Here is a 23,054-nt window from a genome sequence, read left to right on the forward strand (position 1 = left end):
GAACCACTGAGTTAGGGGCATCAGGCCAGCGGGGAGAGCATTTAGGGGACCAGGCCGGCAGGGGAGAGCAATTAGGAGGATCAGGCTGGCAGGCAGAGGTGGTTAGGGGTGATCAGGCAGGCAGGGGTCCCGATTGGAGAGGGTGGAGGCCGGGCTGAGGGACCCCTTTCTCTCCCCCCCCCCCCCCCCCGTGCACGAATTTCATGCACTGGGCCTCTAGTTTTTGATGAAATGACAGAACACCCTAGATTTGCTTTAAGATAACCCAATGTGTGAAATGTTCCATGATACATTTTTTAAAGTCCATAGTTGGACTATAAAATTATAAGGGTTCTCTGTTATTACAACAGCATAGCTTCTACATATCTGACATAAACAGAACACTGTAGCAATAAATTAGAGGCCTCCTCTGGATGCTGAGTGTTCTTAGATCAATTTTAATGCAACTATATGACAAGGCATTGGCAAGTGCCATGTAAGGATTTATATCTATGTGTAAAGATACATAAAATAGATGCGGTTCATTTGAGTTTATAGCTACATATATAAAAAATGATACAAATTCAGGTATGGTCTTTGCTCTTGACTAAATAATCTAATCTCTCCTACGTGAAATATAATTCAGAAGAGATCTCGTACCCTGGTGCATTTGACTGTGGCAGTAAATTCATAAGGTTCTCTTAGAATTTGGATTCCTATTATTTAGTCTTTTGAATTTACTTAAAATGAAAATATAATATTAAAGAAACAGGAAGTAAAAGTAGTATGTCTAGTCCAATAATATCAAAGTAAATTTCAGTTTATAATAGTAGGTGTTAATATGCATTGCCAAAAAGATGAACGAAATAGTGGATACCTGATTCAAAATTTCTACCTAATTTAATTAGAGTCATTGGAATCGCCAATTTGAAATTCTCATGTTTAGAAAGTACCTTAAAATTTTATTTAGTCTAATCCTTGTCTTCTGAGAATTAAATGGAAAATCAAGATAGTTTTGCTTTATAGGGCTTCTCTCTTTAAGACACTAACATTAGTTGCCCTTGAGTCAAACATTCAATTCAATCCTCATAACAATCCACAGTAGTAGGTAACTATGGAATATGAAAGAGAGCCTAGAACAGCACAGAGACAGACCTAACCCCAAAACACAGGAAGCTGAAGGAAACTTCCAAAAAAACAATTAATATATTTAAAGAGTTATTTAAAAGATATTTTAGCCACAAAACAAGAGTCCATAAAATAGGAACTATAAGAGAGCAAGAAATATCTCTTGGAAATTAAAAATCTGCTGGCTGATTTTTTAAAAATTAATGCAATATTAGGAGATAAGAAAATCTTCCAGAAAGTAGAACAAAAACATGAAGAAATGGAAATAGAAGAAAAACAATAACAGAACAATCAGAGGATCCAAGAGGCCAAACTTATAACCAGAAACAGTCCCAGTAAGATAAAACTGAAGAGAAGCAATTTTTTAAGAAAAAATTTCCCAGAATCAAGACAAATATGTCTAGAGACTTGAAAAAGCCTAATGCATAACCAGCAAAAATGATTTTAACAAAAGACCACACTAAGGCATACTATAAAATTCATCCAGAAAGGGATAAAAATATAATTCTAAAGGCTTCCAAAAAGTGAGAACAAGTTACAAACAAAGGGTTAGCAATCAGAATGGCATCAGACTTCTCAACAGCAACCATGGCAAGTGAAGAACCAACTCTTTCAAAATTCTGAAGGAAAATAATTTTCATCTAGAATTCTAAGCCCAGATATATTATAAAAACCAAGTGTAAACATAGCAAAAAATAAACAAATGAAATGCAAAAGACATTTCAACTAATTTGGGGGAAAAATTGCTTTCATTACACCTTTTCTGAGGGAATTTGGAGATATCCTCCACCAAACAAAGAAATATGCCATTACAGAGAGAGAGTGGGACTGAGGACATAGGATCCAACACAGGAGAGAGGTGAAGGGAAGCCCGGGGGGAGGGGGTAGAAACAGCCACATATCAGGCCGAGGGAGCAACAAGGGCGTATGGAACAGGAGGACAGAGGATCGTGAAAGGGAAATTTCCAAGAAGGAAAATGAAGCTGATAGATATTCGATGTGCTCAGTGTGTGTAAATACTGTTGATCAGTTATGGAGAGGTAGGAAAGAAGGTACCAAGTCTCACTAGTAATTAGGGAAGTATGAATTGCAAGAATGAGCTACTAGTTCATACTCATGATATTGGCAAAAATTTAGAAGCCTAACAGACCTAAGTGCTGGGGAGTAGCTGAGGAAACTGGAACTCTCCTATACAGCTGCTGAAAGTGGTATTACACAACCTTAGAGAGAAATCAGTAATATCCGGCAAAAACCAAAGACATCCTTACCACTTCTAGGCATTAGAATCTAAACAAACTCTCAATCATGTGCCCAAAGACATGTGTATAAAAGGATGTTTACTGAGAATAGTTTGTAATAGGAAAAAACAGAAAACATCTTTATTGCTCATTTGTAGGGTAATGAAGATGCTCTTATTTATTCATATAATGGGATAGTATACAACAGTTTAAAATGGTGCTACATTTATGAATATGGACATTGAGTAAAAAAAACAAGATATACACATATGCATATATATACATACATATATATGAAGAGAGAAAGGGAAATTTAAATACTGCCTATATGTTATTATTATGGAATATTTGTTAATTTTTTCTTGGTGTGATAATAGCTTAAAAAATAGAGCCTTATCTTTTAGAGATATATACTGAAATGTTATGGAGCGATAAGCATTTACACATGATTTTTAGTTATTGCTACAAAATAATACAGGGTGTGTGTGTTTTGCGGGGGGTGGGGGGAGGAGTCTAGCTTATTAAACATGACTGGCCATAAGTACCTAAATGTTTGAAGCTGAGTGGTTGTTTGACTTCTCTGTTTAGTTTTAAACATGTCTGAAATTGTCCATAATACATTCAGGTAGACAAAAAATATGTCAAGTTCAATTTTTAAATCAAAACAAATTAAGATGTTCAAATCCTGGAGTCTCGGCTAAAAAGCAGGGACAAGTTTTTAAAAGTGCGCCAAATGAAACGACATGCAGGTCTCCAGCTACAAGGACAGGGCAGTATTTTCATGGCGCCGAATTCCTCTGCGGGATGTGGAGACCAGGACCGTCCATGCCAGTGGAGTGGACTTCCTGGAAACCCTGCCGCAGGACCCGACCGACCCACACTGACAGAGTTATGCCTCTCATTTCTCGGAGAGAAGAAAAAATGAATTCACTTCTCTGCCAGCTGAATAATGCAGGAAATCAACCAAGGAATTTTAATGCTGCATTTACTTCTTACTGGTTCAGTAGAGGGAAAAGCAGCTGTTCAAATTCTTAAGCACACAAAATCCAGTGTTTTTCTAAATCAGAAGAAGGCAAGCAATTATACCAAACACACCCAAGTTAATTAGTTCTACGTACTTTTTAATAATTATGTTATTACTAGACCAAAAAGAGAAGGCATCCAATGTTTGAAAGGTCTACAAATGAGGGTATTTTTCTCTTGATCAACTATAGAACTATGAGATGTCAAAGAACTTTGTTCTCAGAGCAACATAAAATTCTTTTTTTAAAAAATGTGAAACATTATTTTCATAATTCTTTTTTTGTTGTTAATCCTCACTTGAGAATATATTTTTCATTGATTTTTTTTTTAGAGAGAGTGGAAGGGAGGGGGAGAGACAGAGAGAAAAACATCGATGTGAGAGAGACACATAGATTGGTTGCCTCCTGCACATGCCTTGACCAGAGCCTAGGATCGAGCCTGCAACCTAGGTACATGCCCTTAACCGGAATCAAATCCAGGACCCTTCAGTATGAGGGCCAGCACTCTATCCACTGAGCCAATCTGGTTAGGGCTTATAATTCTTATTTGTGAAATAACATTTGCCAAGATGCCAAACCCTGAAATATCATTTCCAACTGAAGCCTTGAGTTTATGCCACTCAAAAATGATGGTAATTTTAAAAGTACAACATATACAGAAAATGTTTTCTTCAATGCAGGTTTTCACACCCTTGGCCTTCTTTTCACATTAATGTTTGTTATCAGAGTATATTTCTGAAAGTTACATTTAAAATAAGTATTTTTATAAATTATACAATTATAGAAGTAGGCAGTTTGCAGAGCAGAGGCAAAATTGGGGCTTTACCAAAAGAGCAATTAAAAGAGAACATATGCATCACACACTAAACTGCTCTACTCCTTAGAGCCATCTCTCCCAATTTTAAATTGTCTTATGCATACACATGTCACATGAAGCTCCTCTACTTGTTAATATCTGTGCTTTCTGACATGTGACCTGTGACTAACACTTGAGCCTAAAGCAACTTGCTAATTTCCCTTTAATTATCTACCAGCAGATACAAATCCCCAGTTGGCACACTATCCTCCTCCTCTTCTCAAGGAGCCATAGCATTACCATATAGCTTAACCTTTCTTTAGTGCAGGGGTGGGGAACGTTCAGCTCGCAGGCCAGATAAGGCTCTGTACCTGCCAAGGCATTAGAAGTGAGCTACTTAAATGTTTGACCCAAAATAATTTTGTATGGCCTGCGAATGATGTTCTAAATATCCAAATGGCCCTTGGCAGTAAAACAGTTCCCCACCCCTGCCTTGGTGGAGTCGGCCAGCAAAAGAAAGGATCATGAAATGTAGTCTCAGCTACTTCCTTAGTGACCAGCGGCCCCCGTTCCTTCCAGACTGCTGAGGGCCACAAAGCACGCTGCCCTGAAAAAGCCTATTCCCTCATAGAGGAGGAAGATGCAAACCCAGACAATTACAATGAAAACAGGACATCCTGCTCACTGGCTAATGATACTGCCCCCTGCTGGACACCACGTCAGAGGCCCTCCAGAGGGAGAGTTTCCAGATGTGGTGACCAGGACAGACTTCAGAGAGACAGCATCTGACCTGAGTCTTAAAGGCTGACCAGGATATTTAAGGAGGAGATGCCTCCTGTGGAGGTATTCCAGGTGGAGTTTGATGCTGTAGGGGGGAAAAAAAGATTTGTCAAGTTTGGCTGCAATGAGTTTACGAAGATGAATAAAGGGATGGGTGCTGGGAAGGTAGGCTATGAAGGATCTTGAATGGCAGTGTTGGGAGTTTTAACTCTAGGGGTAAGCCTGGCAGCTACCGGTGATCAGGGCCCTCCTTGGGTCCCCTGTAAGTCTACATACTCGGCTTCATCTGCACATATTGCTGCCCTGAAATAAGAAATTCAGCCCCAGGAGCAGGGGGAAGGGAGCCATACTGCCCCTGACTTTTGCCTGCCTAGAATGAGTCCACATTTAGCCACTTTTCATCCCTTTGATGATAAAGCATTCATTCTTTGTTGATTAGTTGGGGACATGTCAAAATAAAAACTGGTTCGAGCCTCTCATCCATTCATTCTTCAATAAGCATTGAGAGCCTAGTGCGTGCCCTGCACTGGGCCGAACACCAGAGAACCGAGTTGAACACAATCTCGTCCCAGCACCCAGGACGTGTATAGTCTGTATAATCACTTCAAGAACTGTTTCAGTTTCTTAAAGGTTAAACAGGCACCTATTCTAGGAACTATTTTATTCCTAGGTATTTATCTAAGAGAAATGAAAACATAATACACAAAAAGCCTTGTGCAAGAATGATCACAGTAGCTTTATCCACAATAGCAAAAAACTAGAAATAAGTCAGGTGTCCATCAAAAGAAGAATGTATAAGTAAACGGTAAATTTATTAATGCAAGATTATGCAGCGGTAAAAGGGAACCAACTATGGATTTATGCAATGGCATGGTTGAGTCGCAAAAATAATATGCTGGGGGGGGGGGCAGGGCGACTAGACGCAAAAAAGTACATAGTGTTGATTCCATGCCACTCGAGAATAAGCAAAATTAACCTGTGGTGATGGAAAGCAGATGGGTATTTGCTTCTGGATGGGGACTGGTTGGAGGGAGGTGTAAGGGGGCTTTCGGGAGTGATGAAAACATTCTGTGCCCTGATATTCTTTCCAAAAAACTGACTGAACAATAGAGTTAATAGCTGAGCATTTCACTGTATGCAAATTTCATCTCAATCAAATTATAAAAAACATCTTGGAGTCTAAAGGGGAAAAGTGACAAAATATGGTGGAAAGTAATAAAGGGTCTTCGGCACTTCAGGATCACACAGGAGAGGCTCCTGTCCCAGACTGAGAGGCTCTGGAGAGAGTCCAGAACAAAGTGACCTGGAGCTAAGTCTTGAAAGATGAGTAAGAGTTAGCCAGCTTTGGAATAAAGAATGGAGGAGAGGATATTCCCAACAGAGGAAATATATGTAGGGGGGCTGCCCTTTTGCATGAGTGAGAGAACTTCAGATGGCTGGACCACAGGGTAAGAATGGGCAGAATAGTGTGAGACTAAGGCTGAGAGATTGGAGGCCAGATCAGACCTCTAGGCGACTGTCCATGAACCCTTATCCATAGACCCAAATGCTAGCCTGGGGGCCAAACAAAGCTCTATCTTTTTTTTCTATCTTTTAAAAATGTTTTTATTGATTTTAGAGAGAGAGAAAAGGAGAGGGATAGAGAGATAGAAACATTGATGAGATAGAAATAACGACCTGCTGCCTCCTGCACGCTCCCCATTGGAGATCGAACCCGCAACCTGGGCATGTGCCCTGACTGGGAATCAAACCTCTTGGTTCATGGGTCAACGCTCAACCACTGAGTAACACTGGCCAGGCAAACAGAGCTCTATCTTAAACTCATCATGTTGAATTTAGTTTTCAAAAGACAACCCATGTGGTAAATTGTGTTGGGATATGTCATTTAGATTTCAACTGTTCCCAAGGGAGAAAACAAATGTATTTGAAGGATGTGCCACAGGCAATGAATTTATTTCAACATCTATTTACGTCAATGTTTTTCCCAGTCTATTTCAAGAAATAGTCACCCTGCAAGATGCTGGGCTGGAGAGGAAGCTGCTGTGGCTAAATGGGATTGGGAAGTGCCACTTCTGGAGATTCACAGTACACACGAGCTCAATAAAGGTTCTAAAAAAGTTGTGTAGTCCCCAAACCAGCATTTCTCAATATTACCTGACTATGGGAACTTTTTATCATATAAAACCTAGTAAGAGCCAGCAGAGTTATGGAACATTTTTTGAGACATGCCTTCTTGGAAAATATCCGAATGAGACAGAGTCTTTCAGCTCACCACAGCAACCATTTGGGGAGCAGTCCAGTGGCTCAAGTGACCCATGCACCGCCTACTGAATTACCCCTTTTCTTAATACAAAGTATAGAAGTAACATTGATAACAACCATGTCTATTGAGTACTCCCAAAATTCTAAGTATTTTATGTTTTGTATTATGTAATTCTCCTACCACCTACAGAGCAGGCACTACCAGAAATCCAATTTTGTAGATAAGAAAACAGACACACTAAGTAAGTGTAAACACTTGTTTGAAATTTCACAGGTAGCAAATGGCAGAGCTAGAATATGAACCCAGACATAATCTCCAAGCCCTCTGTATTAATCATTATGCCAGTCAACCATCTTCATTGTTCTATTAATCAACTGCATTCTTTCATGCATTTATTTGTTCATCCATTCACGTATTCATTCGTTCAAATCTCTCACTGAAAAGTGAAGTACTGATAATTCATGTAAAGGTCATTATACTGGAAAAGTATGTTTTTAGTCTATTTTTTATGAAACTTGGTTGAAGAGGTGGGAGAAGGTGGATTCTTTATCTTCTCACCTTTGAATGACAGGGAAATATCACATCACCTACTTTCCTCACAGAAACATGTCTAGTCTTGGTCATTTTGGTCAAAAATAATATTTGCCAAGCAGGTTTCAATCCTAGTGGATTTTCTGGGATAGTCTTGATTCAGTTATTTAATCAAGCCTTTCATGAAATACGTTTTCTGAATTTTCTTAAATCATGTTCTCAAAGTTAGCCAATGGTCTCTTAAAAAAAAAAAACCACCTTGAAAATAATCATCTTTTTAAAAAAATGAAAATCATCCCCAATAACCATTACCATAGTGCTATAAATTTGTAGAACTATATATTTATAGAAATACTATACATTTTTTCAGAAAATAAATATTTTGCCTTTAAGCCCACTTTGATTTATAAAAATAAACATTTAATTCTGTCTCTATGTGGGTAGGTGGGTGTGTCCAGGTGTGTGTGGGTGAGTAACTGAATATCTTAAGTACTGCAATAGGCAAGAGATTGAATCTGTCAAACACATCTGCTATATCTCTGTATATCAATATATCTACGTCTCTTATATGATGAATACAAAGAGGAAATATTTTAATTTACTGGCAGGAGCATTTGCAAATATCTTCCATATTCTTACCAGGAGCAATGATAACTTCTTTGAGTAGGATAATTTGAATGTGATTTTCCCCAGTACTTCCTTTGCTTCTAGGCTTACACAGTTCAGATTCAGCCTCTCCCACCATACCCCCCATGTTTGTTAAGGCCTCTCAGAGCAGAGGGAGCTCATAAAAGACGCATTTAGTATTTGATCCTTCACAATACTTTACCTCAGGCTGCTTGTTCAGCATAAAATAACTTTAATATTTTTTAAATCTATGTAGGTAGTTGAGTACCTTAAGAGAAAGCTAAACACCTGACCCCTTGCAGTGTTGCTGCGGTCTCCTTCCAAGGGGGGGTGTGATCCAGTGCATGGTCCCCAGGGAGATATCCGTGTGCAACTGCACTTCTTCACACTGGAGCCTGAATGCAAAATACGATCTCATGACTACACACAGACCAACAGACCACCATATTTTGGCCAAAATTGTTCCTTGTGCTTCCTCCCACCCATGGATGTGCCCATGAAAAGTGGTCTGCATATGCAAAACTTGGTGAATGTATTTTAGAGCTCATGCTGAACAGAAGCATCAAGCATCTAAAAATATAGGATGAGTTCTACTTGTGTATAATGTCATGCAAATCTGGCTAAATGAACAAGTAATCAAAAATAGCACAACTTTGGTAGGAATAAATTCATCAAGAGTCAGACGTTTAACCTATTCATTGGAAGTAATACTAGCTTTGAAAACCTTTAGTTTCTTAAAAGAAGGTTCCATTGTAATCAAATGGAATATACATCAAGCTTCCATATCCTTAAGAACATCCTCCAAATAGAACCATATGGAATCGAGTAAAGACAACACAATATACGTACACTTAAGCTACTTAAGCTTATACAATTTTAAGAATATGCAATAGCCCCATATTTACTATGCTAAAATAAGAGAAAAAAGTCCAGCATAGCTTAACAGTTAACTTTAAGGGCACATCTGAAATGACAAGAATACAAGCCTGAGATCCTAAACACGCAGATTCCAGAAGCTTTTGGCAAAGCCAAGTATGCGAAACCTCCTTGACTGCTAATATCACACCAGCCCATCTTCTGCCATCTGCCTCTAGCAAATGTAAGTTTTTCCCCAGAGGGGAACATGCTGCCTTCCTGAATCATTCCTACAAAGACATCCAAAAACATGGCCTACCTCTATTGAGCATGACTGCCCTAAAAGTGGGGGAGTGGGGAACCAAAACCATAGCCTTCTCTCAGTAATCCAGAAGAATCCAGAATTCTCTCATCTACATGACCAGGGTCTAGTGTGAATGAGGCAAACATGTACAGACTCCTATTCTGAGATCCCATGAGAAGGCCACACCATCCATGAGAAACAGGAGCTTCAAAATTCAGAATCTACAAGAACGGACCAAGGCTTCCGAAGACACCTTAGTGTTAAAACCACCTTCTTATTCTGGGTTTCACATGAAGAGGGCTTTGAGCATGCAATTCCTGTTTTCATTGCTGGTGGATTTATGAGTCTCAGAGTGCAATGCCCTTCTTGCGGCGTTACAACATTCTGTATGATTAATTGATTGCAAATCACTGCACAGGATGCCAAGCTCACTGGTAGGAAGCAGGTCATTAAATAAAAACGAACTCTGCCAATGTTTTGCTTGTAAATGTTGCTTCCAAAGCCTTAGAGCACCATTCCTTCCAAAATGGCCTCACCTCCCAGGAGAAGCACGTCTCCTGTGTTTCTGGTGGAGGATCCAAAAACTCCATATTTAAACCAAACATTCTGCATGTTTTGCTGCGGGAAGAAAGGGCTGGAGTGTAATGAAAGCTGCACAGAGAGAACTGTGGAAGGGCGTCCCCATGAAAATCACTTTGCACAGCCTCACTGTGAAATTGTTCAGCAAAAGGCTCAGAGTCCTATCGGCATAACTGGAAACCTCGTAAGACTACATTTTTCCTTAGGTAAACTTTCAAACCGAGCATTAACATATCAAATTAAATTGAATTAATATCTCATCCAGAAAGAGAATGGATACCTGGCCCCCTATCCAAGGAAACTCAGCAGTGATTGATCATGGCAACGTAACATCTCTGCAGATCAAAACGCAGGCCCAAGCTTATTTATTATCTGGCTCGAGGTCTGAGCAGAAGAACAGCCAAGACTTCTCCCCTCAGCCAGCTGTGTCTGGGAATTGACCAGCCAAGAGCACATAAGTGCCTTTCAGTTCGTCTGGGGTGAAGCAAAGGGATCTATTTCTTAAGATGCCACTAGACTTAATTTTAAGATTGCTATTTTTAAAAAGTGTGATATTTCAGGCCATATTTGAAAGCTGACAAGTAGAAGGTCTACCAGGGAAACTGGTTCCCACTATAGAAGTGTATTTACCTAAACAAATACTAACCGGTTTGCCTGGGGAGATACACTGGACTGTTAAATGGGATTTAGCAAGAGAAAAAGGGTTTACAAAAGTGTTTCATTGATGCTGAGCTAGCGACGCATATTTTATTTACTGGTGCTGGAGCTACTTTATGGTTAAAAAAGAAATACCACAGTGAACAGATAAGCTGACTAATAGTTATTAATACAAGAATTAAATGCTAAATTTTTTATGTGCTATCCTCCTAAAATGACAGCAATGGATGCATTTCTACTTGCTTAGAATAAATTAAAGCATTTTGTGAAGAACACTACATTTTTATTTGATACGCATAGCCATATGGGACTATACACATGATTATCTAAATGAAAAAATAACTCATATAAAAAGATCCTCTCTAGAGTGGTACAGAGTGCCAATCCCAAAGTGATCAACAGGACTGGACATCAGTAAACAGTTATTTCCACAGTAATGAGGAAGAGTTGGTAATTGTTAAAGTCTGCTACCTAGAATCCAAAAAGATATTAAAGGCAAGAAATCTTGCAGTTACCCAGACATTTTAAGAATGCCATCTAGTATTAGGCTAAGTGAAATAAGTCACACAGAGAAAGACAAATACCATATGATTTCACTGATATGTGGAACCTAAAGAACAAAATAAAGAAACAAAACAGAAACAAACGAGAGAGAGGGAGACAGAGAGAGAGAGAGAGAGAACACAAACTGAGGGATTCCAGATGGGAGGGCATTGGAGGACTGGGTGAAAAAGGTGAAGGGATTAAGAAGTACAAATTGGCAGTTATAGAATAGTCACAGTTGTAAAGCACAGCATAGGGAATACTATATATGGTGTCAGGGGTGTATTAGAATTATCAGGGGGATCACTTCATAAATTATATAACTATCTGACCCCTATTCTGTACACCTGAAACTAATATAAAATAATATAGCATGTCAAAAATAAACATATACTCATCTTACAAAAGTTTGAAACTCACTTGATTCAGTGAGCTAACTTGAGGCACTTGTCTAGCTGGCCCGTATGAACCACCATCACACCGCATAGCTCTACTAGCTTTTCTTGACCTCTTTCAATGCCTCAGTAAAGTCAAGCTGTGTGGCACAAGCTCATAGTTGCTTTCATTTCTGCAAAGTGTGCAAACCTTATCCTTCATTCATGTCCTAAATATTTATCAAATGTTCATTACATGCCAAACACTGTGCTTGGTGCTTGTGATGGAGCAATTAAAGAAGACACACGGAGTTTTCTACCCTCATAGCTGATTGTATTGTGGGGCAGACAGACATTACGTAAATTATTACACATGCAATTAATTCCAATTACAGTAAGTGCTAATAAGAGGTGCTGCCCAAACCAGGAGGACTATAACCTCCTCAATTTAAGTGGAGAAAAACAAAGTTAGACCACCTGTTTCAATCAATAAAGTTTTACCGGAACACAGATAATTGCATTCTTTACGCATTGTCCATGGTTGCTTTCGAGCTACATGGCAGAGTTGACTATATGCAGGAAAGACTTTATGGCCCCAAAAGACTAAAATATTCACATTGCGGTCCTTTAAGAAAAAGTTTGCCACTCTCTGAACCAGATGGTCACATTCTTCATAGGGAAATATAAAATAACAGTCCTCAGCTGAACACTCCACATTTTAATCAAGCCCTAAAAATAGAATCTCCATGGTTGGGTGGACAAAGGGTGAGGAAGGAGACAGTCCCCAGATTTTGATCCATGGACAGGGTGATGCTTCCTTTACCAGTTTTGGATCACTATCCCACGAGTCATTGAGACTGACAGGAGCATGCCTTATCCTTTAGGTATGTTTGGTATGTAAATAGTTACAAACCTCCCTTCCAGACCCAACCCTTAAATCACTTTGAGAATAAAAGCCACACTGTAGTAGAGCAGTCTAATATGTGGCCCATAGATGGCATATATGTGTGTCTATGTACAAGTATGTAAGTGTGTGTGTTTTAAGCTAAGGATAACCCAAAGCCAGGCCTAACCTCTGGACTCTTTTGTACTCAGTGGACTCCCACTTCAGCAGCTTGTTCAAACCAAACCGGAGCCCAGGGTGGGGAGGAACAGGCAGCCACATGGCTGGCTGGCTGCCTCTGAATCCACCCACCTGCTGGTTTGCTCTCCCGCTGTGTCCTGGGCTCTGTGCACTAGGCGGGATGGCCCTGGCCCAGTTGGCTCACACAGTCAATCTGCCCCCAGAGAACTATGCAATCAGGAAGTTGGCAGGCAGCACCAGTGGCTCACCAGGCTCTACAAGCAAATGGCATGTTTCCCTTTCCTGGTACAAAATCTGCAAAAGGAGAAAGTCAGTCATCTACACTATCAGTGAGAAAGATTAAAAGTAAGCCTTTGAGCCCAATCCATTATACTCTTGTCAAGATGTAGATTACTGAGAGCTAGCAATATTATGGTTTCCTTTAAAATGTTACCCAAAGTTTTAGTCAAGATTGTAGAAGATAAAGAGTTGCCCAATGATTTCCCAATTTTGACTTCTACAAACTCCCATAAATATATCTAAATAATAATTTGTTGTCATAACGAATGTTTCCAACCCTTCAGCTCTGGTTTCATTTAAGCAATCCAATATAAAGGCATCTAATATCCTTCCTGATCATAAAGAGAGCTCAAAATTCCCAAAGCTCTAATGAAGGCCTTGGTTTGGAAATGTGGCTGAATGAATCTACACATTCCATACTTGCTGCCCTAATTCCTATGAGTTGACATAGGCTTGATAACAGACACCTATGTCTATAAACATATAGACATATGTTTATCACAATTTCACTGTTATGCCATTTTTGAAAAATAAAGTTCAACTCACTTTTCTAACCAAGTAAAAAAAGCTCACAAGGTAGGTAAATTATAGTTCAACTTTGGTATATTTATAAATAATCAAAGCCTTCATGACAACTAAAAATATTGCAATGAAAAAAATGTATAATCATTTTATCCTATGTTAAGGGTTAAAGTGTGCCCCCACTCCCCAATTCATATATGGAAATCCTAACCCGCATGACCTCATTAGAGAAGGCCCCAATCCAACAGGCCTGGTATTCTTAGAAGAAGATGCAATTAGGACAGACATGCATGGGAAAGACCATTGAAGTCAGAGAGAAGAAAACCTCAGTCTCAGACTTCCAGCCTCCAGAACGGTGCAGAAATACATTTCTGTTGTTTAAGCATCCCAGTCTGTGGTACATTATTATGGCAGCCCCAGCAAACTCATACCGCCTTCTTGTCAAATACACCTTTGTCACTGAAGCTGACAGTACCGAATGCCAGTTTCAGTTTTATGGGAAATTGCCTAAAGGTCTTTGGCAAAGCTCCTTTCCACATAAATACGGTGCCATTTCTGAATTATGGAATATTTGCAAAACATTAGAAATTATCATATACTCACTTCTTAAAGACTTACTTAAATGCTAACTATAACATGGCTTTTTATTGGGAAATTTTCTATTTTCTTTCCATATGTTAAAAAAAGTCCTTTAGAGTTCAACACAGCTGTCTGTATTTTTTTAAAAAGCATTGCCAAGATGAAATATTCTGAATACAATGCTTTGAATTCTGAAAATATTTTGATGGGCACCAAATTCTAATATGAAGCAAAGGGAAACACTCTTTTGGAATTCAAACATAAAGTTATTATCTTTTTCCAATATCTACATGACTCATAAACTTTGGCTCTTGATTTAAATTTTTTCATATGCATGGCAAAACCATAATGCTTTACATTGAAGAGAGACATTTCAGGTAGCCTGCAAAAATTGAGGTACAGATAAAAATATAACTGAAAATGGGGAATAAGAAGATTTCAGATTAATTTTCATACCATGAATGTTTTCTCTGTTGATCAATGAAAAAGGCAAACATCATAAACTAACAGATGCATTGAGTAAATAGTTCTAGAATTCTAAAGCGAGAAGGGAAAAAAAAAACCTCATAGGAATAAAGTGTTTCTTTGTTTGTTTTGCCTTAAAGAAGAGTAATGCAGTTGAGCATTTCATGGGGCCAATTACATAGCAATTGTCCCACAGGGACTACGTTGTTTAAAAATTTCACATTTTCTGTACTCGTGGCTAGTGTCCCTCCAAGGAGTGCAGATTAAGTTCTTAAACTAACCGTCCCTTCCTCTATAAATAAAACCAAATTCCAATTTGGATATCATAGTCAAACATCCAAGAATTTTGTTCATGAAACAGCTTCCAAAACTGCAAAGTAAAGTTTTCTCAAGTGCTACCTCAAAAAAATATATACAAGGGAAGCTATGGGGGGAAAAAAGAGGAACAACTGTAATAATCTGAACCATAAAGATTTAATTTAAAAAAATATACAAGTAACATGGGGCATCATAAGGCATCATTACAGAAACTATCCTTCGAAAAGGTGTCTTCGGGCAGAGTGAAGCTAACAGTATTTATGGTGTCTGAAGGTGCTCAGAACCCATGCAAGCATTGCCCACGGCAATCCCAAAGACTTAGAAAGATTTTCCAAATGCTAATATTAAAGGGAGGGAGAGAAAGAAAACAACCACCCCCAGCTCTTAATCTCGGACATCCTGCTAGGCATTACAACCCGATTTCTTCTATTTCTACTCCAACTTCTCTAAAATGTCTAATTCCAAACCGACTTCTAGAAATCAACAGTTTACAGGGTAATGATTAAGAGCATGGGCTCCAGAGCCCGTCTTCCCCAGGTTCATCTCTGGCTCTGCTACTTACAAGCTGTGTGACCTTGGACAAGTCACTGACCCTCCCTGTACCTCAGTTTCCCCTCTCAAATGGAGATGACCACAGAACCATCTCAGCGGACTGCGTGGTAAATAAGTCTCTCCAGGCGAAACCTTAGCGTGGTGCTTGAAAGTTGGTGTCACCTGTTGGTGGTGGTGGTGACAGAGCAATTCAGAAGCCAATCACAACCAGAGCACGCGGAGCACAGTGAGACGCCTGGCGAGGCTGGGTTGAACAAACCAATGAAAACTCCAGTGTAGGTGACAGCTAAACACATTTGAGAATTTTATTTACAGGCAAACTTTTCCATTCGGCTTATCCTGTTCCAGAAATTCACATCTCCACTGATCTGAGCTGGTCATGCGCACCGAGTGCTGGACCAGACAGTAGAGCAAGCCAGTCCGTAAGGCGTTGCCTGAAGACAGCTGACCGTAGGGCCGGCCTACAGATGAGATCTTCAGTGCAGCGTTAATCGGATCATGCTTAAATGCACGTTTAACAAAAACACCGACAGGAACATGAGAGACAGATTTTGTTAGCCTGAACACGGTGAGCTCTGGGTCTCAGGAGTGGGGACCCCTCACCCAAAGACTCAGCGGCCAGGTGTGAAAGTAGGGACAGTGGCACTGCGCTGTCCTTGATGCCAGCACAGGGACTGTCCCCTCCACCGGCACACCCTGAGCCTGCTCCTCCCAACCCAGCGCCGCCCCCACGACGATGCAGGGAGAGCACTGCAGGGTCGCGAAGACCGACATCAGGGGATTATTTTGTGCTACTTTCAATTATATGAGCTGGGAAGGCTCTGGCGAGGTTCGAACAATTTTATCTGGCCTGACAAGCCTCTGAAGAACATATATCCAATTTTCATTCCACTTCCCTATCACCCCCTTATCTCTGACTTTCTTTTCTCTGCTCCAGGAACTGCTTATCACGCTTAAGTAAACAAATATAAATAGGGGTTTTTCAACTAGTTGCAAAACTCCATGCTTAACAGCACACACTGCATTTCTGACCTAATCCCTGCTTACACACCAGGATGTTCCAAGAGATTTAGGCCAAAGTTGATTTTCTTCTCCTCTGTCAATGGCCTGAGTGTCCTTGGCCTACATGGCACACAATATCTGAAGCAGAAGTACTTTTTCTTAGCATTTCCCTTGGCTGCGTCTAATTCCGAGCATGTGGAGGCCTGGTTTTGTATATAATCACTGTTTATTTCCTTAGTACATTTTCTATCTCCTGCAAGTGTGCTGCCAAATGTTTAAAGCTTTCTAGTTTGAAGCACAAGCCATAGAGAAAGATGGGAGATACACAAAAAGCAGGAGAGAAATTCTTCTTTTTAAACAAAAGCTGAATGTGGTTTAACTCAAACTGAGTTTTTGAATTAGGCCACAGCCAGTATGCAAAACCCCACCAACAAGAACATCTGAGGCACTGGACACAGCAAGTTAATGCGTCAGAGCGGCAAGGCAACATGTACCTAGAAAAGGCATTCTGCAGTGTGGTCACCATCACCCTCAAGGTACAAAGTAATATATTAAAGTGGTTACATTTTATAAATGCTTCCTGACTCTTCATTTTATTTCATCCCAATGAATATTCCGTTGTATATTTTTTATTTAAAAAATATTTGAAATGATTATTTTAAAGCAATATTTAACTCTCTCCTATATGCTGGCAAGAAATAAGAATGTTATAGCAGTGACTATAAAGAATGATCCACTGCTACAAATCAACATCTTTTGGATTAATAATTCAAATTAATAATAATAACAATTCAAAGAAGATTTAAAACTTTCCAGTGCTAAAAAGTTATCCTACTGACAAACTTAGAATCTGTAACAAGCATGGAAACAAGCCTGTGCCCAGTTCTGAAGTTCTGTACGGCTGCTTGTTTTATGTTTCTGAAACATTTTGCTGTCAGTGATTTAGTTCACATCCATGTGGCCAACCATTTGTTTATTCTATTGCATGCCATCTGTTTTTTGGTAGAGAGGTTTCAAGTTCTTCTCATTCCCTACCTCATATCCCACGGAAAACAATTTATAACACACTTAGATTTAAATCTTTTGGATTCATGTGGAGTTGGTAACTCGAGCTGCCTTTCACTGATATTTGGCAAATGCTTTAATGGGATTAGCAAATTGTGTTATTATGAGGTACTTATGGAGACACAACACTTTTTTTTTTTTTACAATGACAAATGATGTTACCAGTTTCATGTTGGACGTTTAATAGCAATACAGGTTTCACTAACGTTACAGGAAATTGCCCTGATAGACAAGAAAGTCCTACCACAAACCCTGTCCATATCTTTTATTTCTGAGAGTCAACAAGTATGAGTATCTGGATGTGATAGGATCTACAGTGAGGAATAGATATCAAGTTGCTTCACTTTTAAGAGAAAGAGAAAGTTATCATTTAACCCACAGGCCTGAAAACCCTGTCTGGTCCTAGCATCTTGCTGGCATCCTGTAAGCCCTCCAAACATGGTCTAGCTCAGTGGCTGGCAAACTGCGGCTCGCCAGCCACATGCGGTTCTTTGGCCCCTTGAGTGTGGCTCTCCCACAAAATACCGACTTCTGCGCATGGGCCACGAAGTTTCAATTGCACTGTACGTGCGTGCCCGCACTTGGTATTTTGTGGAAGAGCCACACTCAAGGGGCCAAAGAGCCGCATGTGGCTCGCGAGCCACAGTTTGCCGACCACTGGTCTAGCTTGTCTTGTTACTCACAAGTAGTGGCAGTCCCCAGACTTCCCCAAAGAAAAGTTTATGCCACAAACTCCAGCTCATCTGCACCAATTTATTCCCATTCTAGGCCCCCCCACACTTTGATTTGCTTTAAAGAAGAGCCAACCATTGAGAGGCACAGCTTCTTGTTGAAACTATACAGATGATGCTTAAAGTGTTAATTACCATTTTGACAAGAATCCTCGCTGCTTTGGTGGAGGGGGGCTGTCTGCTGACAGGACTCAGCGGCTGTCCATAGTTCATGGTTTTCACCCGTGGACTGAGAAACACCTGTCTTGAGGTCTACTTGATTTTCACTAGTCCTTTCCGAGTCAGAGTTAGATATACTGGGGGGGCAAGTGGCGTCCTGGTGGATGGCTGGTGGAGTTGATTTGTCGAAAGTGTTACATGACATTTGTACTAAAGCATCGTTGATGAAGAGTGAATTTTCATAATGTAAACTCTCAGATCGATTAAGTTCCATTACCTGTGTAAGAAAATAAAAAGAAAAACAACCAATAATTTCTCCAGGCATTTGAACAAGTTTTATCAAGTATTTATTCCTAGTAGAATTTAGCAGGCAACATTTTAATAAGAGTGAATCAAGAACATTACTCTTGACTCCTTCCTTCCAGGCCTTCTTTAATGAGCTAGTACCAAAAACTTTAATTCATTATGCCCAGCATATCTTTAAAAAAACAAAACAGACAAACAAAAAAACCCCAGCCCTGGCCGGTGGCTTCGTTGGTTGGAGCATCATTCTGTACAAAAGGTTGCCAGATTTGATTCCAGGTCAGGGCACATACCTAGGTTGTGGGTTCCATCTCCAATCGGGCTGCACACTGGGGACAATGCATTGAAGTTTCTCTCTCACATCAATGTTTCTCTCTCTCCCCTCTCTCTCCCTCAAATCAATAAGATGAGGCTTAAAAACACACATAAGCAGTAGTGCTCTCTGCCATTCAAATGTTCCACTTTATTTTAAGAGAGAGCAGCATTTTAACTTTTGTTAAATAAAAAAGCTGAAAACATATCCATGCACACATGTATTTGCAATAAATGTAATTTAGCCTACTTGAAAGGAAAGTCAGATGCAGCAGAACTCTCTTATAAGCGTATCAACTTTTACAGCATTACATACTATCAATAAAAAAATAGCATGGATTTGCTCATAGCACAGAAAAGCAAACTCGTGGGACAAATGAATTGCCGAGCACGGTTAGAGAGGGTGCAAGTGGAACACAGAGTCCTCGGAAAGGTTTCATTCTGCCCAGTCATTAGCTAGTAGACTCCTGTGACCCATTCCTAGTGAAAGGGATTTTGAATTTACTCTGTCAACATGACAAAAGGAGCATAAGCAAGGAATAACAGAACAGTGTTATACTTGCTAAATTCAGGACCTATACTGCACATGAACAGCTAACTGACCTACTAACAGGTAAACCTGTATACAAGGCTAAGACCAGACCATATGAAGAGGGGCCTCCCCTACGGAAATCAGCATGCTCAAGGTGGGGTGCCTCCAGGACAAGCCTCCTCTTGCTGGGACAGCGCGATTCTGTGTTCATTCCCTTGGGTAAGGGCGTCTCAACCTACAATGAGCCCAGGATCCCACAGGACCAAGGCCTTTCACATTTCCATATTTCAAATCAAGACGCATGTGCACTATCTGGGAAAGTTCCAAGCTTCTGCAAATTGAATAACTCTCGTGAGTGCTTACACAAGAAGCAAAGAGACAGGACGGTGAGTGAGCCTGTCCCTGCACAGCTGCCCCCCATGCCGCCTGGGCAAGCACTGAAGACCCATCCGTACCTCCTGGCTTCCTGGAGAGAAGGCCGCGGGAAGGCTGCTCTGCCGGCTGTGCTTCCAGCCGCCCAGCAGGCTCTGCTGGGCGCGCATCCTGCCCCTCTCCCTCTCCACCAGGCGCTGGCCCACCCTCAGCTGCTCCAGGTTCTGCAGGTACTCCTGCAGCTGCAGGTCCAGCTCCCCGCGGCTCCTGCGCAGCTGCTCCTCCTGCGACTGGCACTCCCGCTCGCGCTCCTGCAGCCAGCTCTCCCGGGCCTCCTGCTCCCGCCGCTGCTGGTCGCACCTGCGCTGCCAGCGCCGCTGGTCCTGCTGGAACTGGCGCTGCAGCTTGGGGATGTCGGCCAGCTCCTCTCGCTGCTTCTCCAGGCTGCGGTGCTTGTCCGGGTCCTGGAAGGGGCTGCCTCGGAAGGAGGGGCCCGGGGAGGAGCTGTCCTGCGGCTGGAGAAGCAGCCTGTGGATCTCGATGTGGCTGTCCTGGATGGTCAAGGCGGCCTGTGGGGCAGAGAGGGAGAGGGAAGGCCTCCATGTTGTCTGCACTTTGGTTGGAAGTACCTCTCAACACAAAAGGCTTGACCGAATTCTACCCTCTTGCTATCGCTGTCCTTTTTCTCCGCGACCTCCAAAGGCCAGCCTTGGCACATCAGCTAGGCTTGTCTACACTTCCCAGTGGTAGGGCCTGGGAATTTATACACAAAAGAATAAAGCACAGAAGCAACAGGCACCCCCTGCTTTCGGAAATGGGGTTTGTTGCTGGGTTTTGGATAGCATTTCTGAATAAGAATTCAGTGCATAAATTCACAAGACTCTGCATTCCTGTGCTGAATCTCACGCTCTCTCAGAATTCATGAGAAGTTAAGAATCTATATAAACCCGGTAGTATCTTTTACTTGAGTCTCAAGCCAGAAATTACTTAAGCTACATTACATATATGAAGACATAAAAATAAAACGCGACCACTTGTAGACTTTTGGTAAATAACCTTTTTATAGTATGATGCCCAGGAATAGCAGTTAATATATTTAGAGTATGTAGGTGGTAAAGTTAGTCTCGTAACTGTTATTTCTTTGTATGATAGCAGGAAGGCCATCCATTAAGCTGAAATTCATGTGTTTAATAGTTGCTAACAGGAAGCTGGAATGGTTAAGGAAACATAGATACTCTAAAGCCCAGAGGATTACCAACTAGATTAAAAAAACATTTTGAGTTACGGTATCTGCCTGTGAAAACTTTGGCCACATCACAGGAAGTAACTGCCAAGATTTGGAAGGATTCCACAGGAAAAAAAAAATATATCCGTGAATACCCTTGGAAGCTTTTAATTTTAAAAGTTCCCACTTAAAGTGCAAAGAAGCACAGAGGGGACTAATTGGAAATGGCCACATACTGGGTATGTGTGTGTGTTTTGACTCATTATGAGAAATTATTACTCTTTGAGGGGTAAGTTCACATTTTTCTTTCCTAAGAATTTTTAAAACTGTCCATGTAACAGATGCTGGGAAGATGGGGATTTGACCATTAGTTCTTTGTTAGATCAGCATACTTTTGAAGGTTAAAGGAGTAAGGTATATTTTAAATTGGTACTTATCTTGGAATAAGATTCAAAAATGTATTCACTGGGGCCTTTTGAAATAAAATTCATGTTTTTAAATTTGAAAAGAATTCTTAAAATTTCAAAGCTACACAAATCTTTGATTCATGTATGTTAGAAGTTATTGCAAAGAGAACAATGATCACTGAGAATAGGTACTGGTTACTTTGATCTTTAAGTCTGAGATCATAAGCCATTCAGGACTCTGAGGCGCTGGTGGGTAAACTGTAACCTGCACATCACCATTTAATTCTAACAAATCTCAGGCATCAGTCCAGTAAAACAAACAAAAATCCAATATTTTGCATGTCAAAACCACCATCAGCAATGGTAACACTCATGTAAGGGTTGCAATTAGACTAAGTGCTACCATGAAGTATTCCTCACCTCTACTTACATTTCGGATAAGACCATTTTCTTCTTAGCAGAGAGGTAGAATTTGAAGATTGGATTGTATTCATTTTCACACTTAAAGTTGACATTGATAATTAGGACAGAGAACAGCACTTGCTTTTCAACTTTAGGGAAATTCCCAGTTCACTTGTCCTAACTTCTCTTTGCTGGAGTGATTCTGTGGCCTTTCCTTCCTGCTTTGCCAATACCTCATTTAACTCCGCTCTCCTAACACAAGCACCACACTTCATTTTCATGTAATCCAAAAATGTTTCTGTAAAAACTTCAAGCATGCATGAGAAACTCAGCTTCACAAGAGATGTCTGTGCCATGAACAGAAATCTCTCAGAGCCCGTATCCTGAGACCAGCTCAAAAGCTTTGGTTAAGAGAATCCATGTTGCAACCTAATGAGTTGCAAAGATTAGGCCATTTAGGTCACCTGGCTCTTCTGAACCTTGAACCCACAGAGGAATGCATTCAAAGTTGAAAAGAAGAGATATGACTTTGTGTTTACATCAGGCAACACATGCCAGGATACTCAATGTTCTTATCTCCCCAAAGTTAATGAGGATATATATATATATATGACTATATCCCCTCTCAGTTAAAATGGAGAAGAAAGAATATTTGTTTTACATGACAAATGCAATCTCTAAGAACATCTACCCCAAACCAGCTTGTCTAATGTAAGACAGTAAAGGCAGTCCCACTAAATCTGGAACAAGACAAGGATGCTTACTATTACCACTATTACTTAATACATTTTCAGAAGTTCAGTCTAGCCAAAGCAGCAAGCCAAGAAAGTAAACTGATATAATTATTGAAAAATAGCCATAATAACACTACTTTCAAATTTTTACTTTCTATCTGGAATATTCCAAAGAATCAACAGAAAAACTATCTATACTAATAATAGAGGAATATGCAAATTGGTTGGGATGCCCTCATGCAACAACCGAACAGCAGGCTGCGTGGGTGACCAGGCTGGCGGGGGGGGGGGGTGCGGGGGGGGGATTTGGGGAAGGGCGGGGCAGTGAGGGGCAA

The 23,054-nt window shown here is 40.5% G+C and overlaps 1 protein-coding gene across 3 annotated transcripts in view; it reads right to left on the reverse strand.

Annotated features, from left to right (window-relative positions):
- ARHGEF28 (Rho guanine nucleotide exchange factor 28) overlaps window positions 1-23,054 on the reverse strand; it is a 259,431-nt gene that overhangs the window by 8,375 nt on the left and 228,002 nt on the right. For 2 of the 3 annotated variants that reach the window (XM_006081332.3, XM_006081333.3), the window contains 2 exons: window positions 20,035-20,520; window positions 18,409-18,709 (listed from right to left, as the gene is read on the reverse strand). In XM_006081332.3, the coding sequence (XP_006081394.1) occupies window positions 18,409-18,709; window positions 20,035-20,520 (787 nt within the window). Of the gene's footprint in view, window positions 1-8,657; window positions 8,760-18,408; window positions 18,710-20,034; window positions 20,521-23,054 lie in introns of all 3 variants that reach the window. The other variant, XM_006081331.3, reaches the window with a different exon arrangement.

Source organism: Myotis lucifugus, unplaced genomic scaffold (assembly GCF_000147115.1).
Source record: "Myotis lucifugus unplaced genomic scaffold, Myoluc2.0 scaffold_0, whole genome shotgun sequence".
Lineage (NCBI taxonomy): Eukaryota > Metazoa > Chordata > Mammalia > Chiroptera > Vespertilionidae > Myotis > Myotis lucifugus.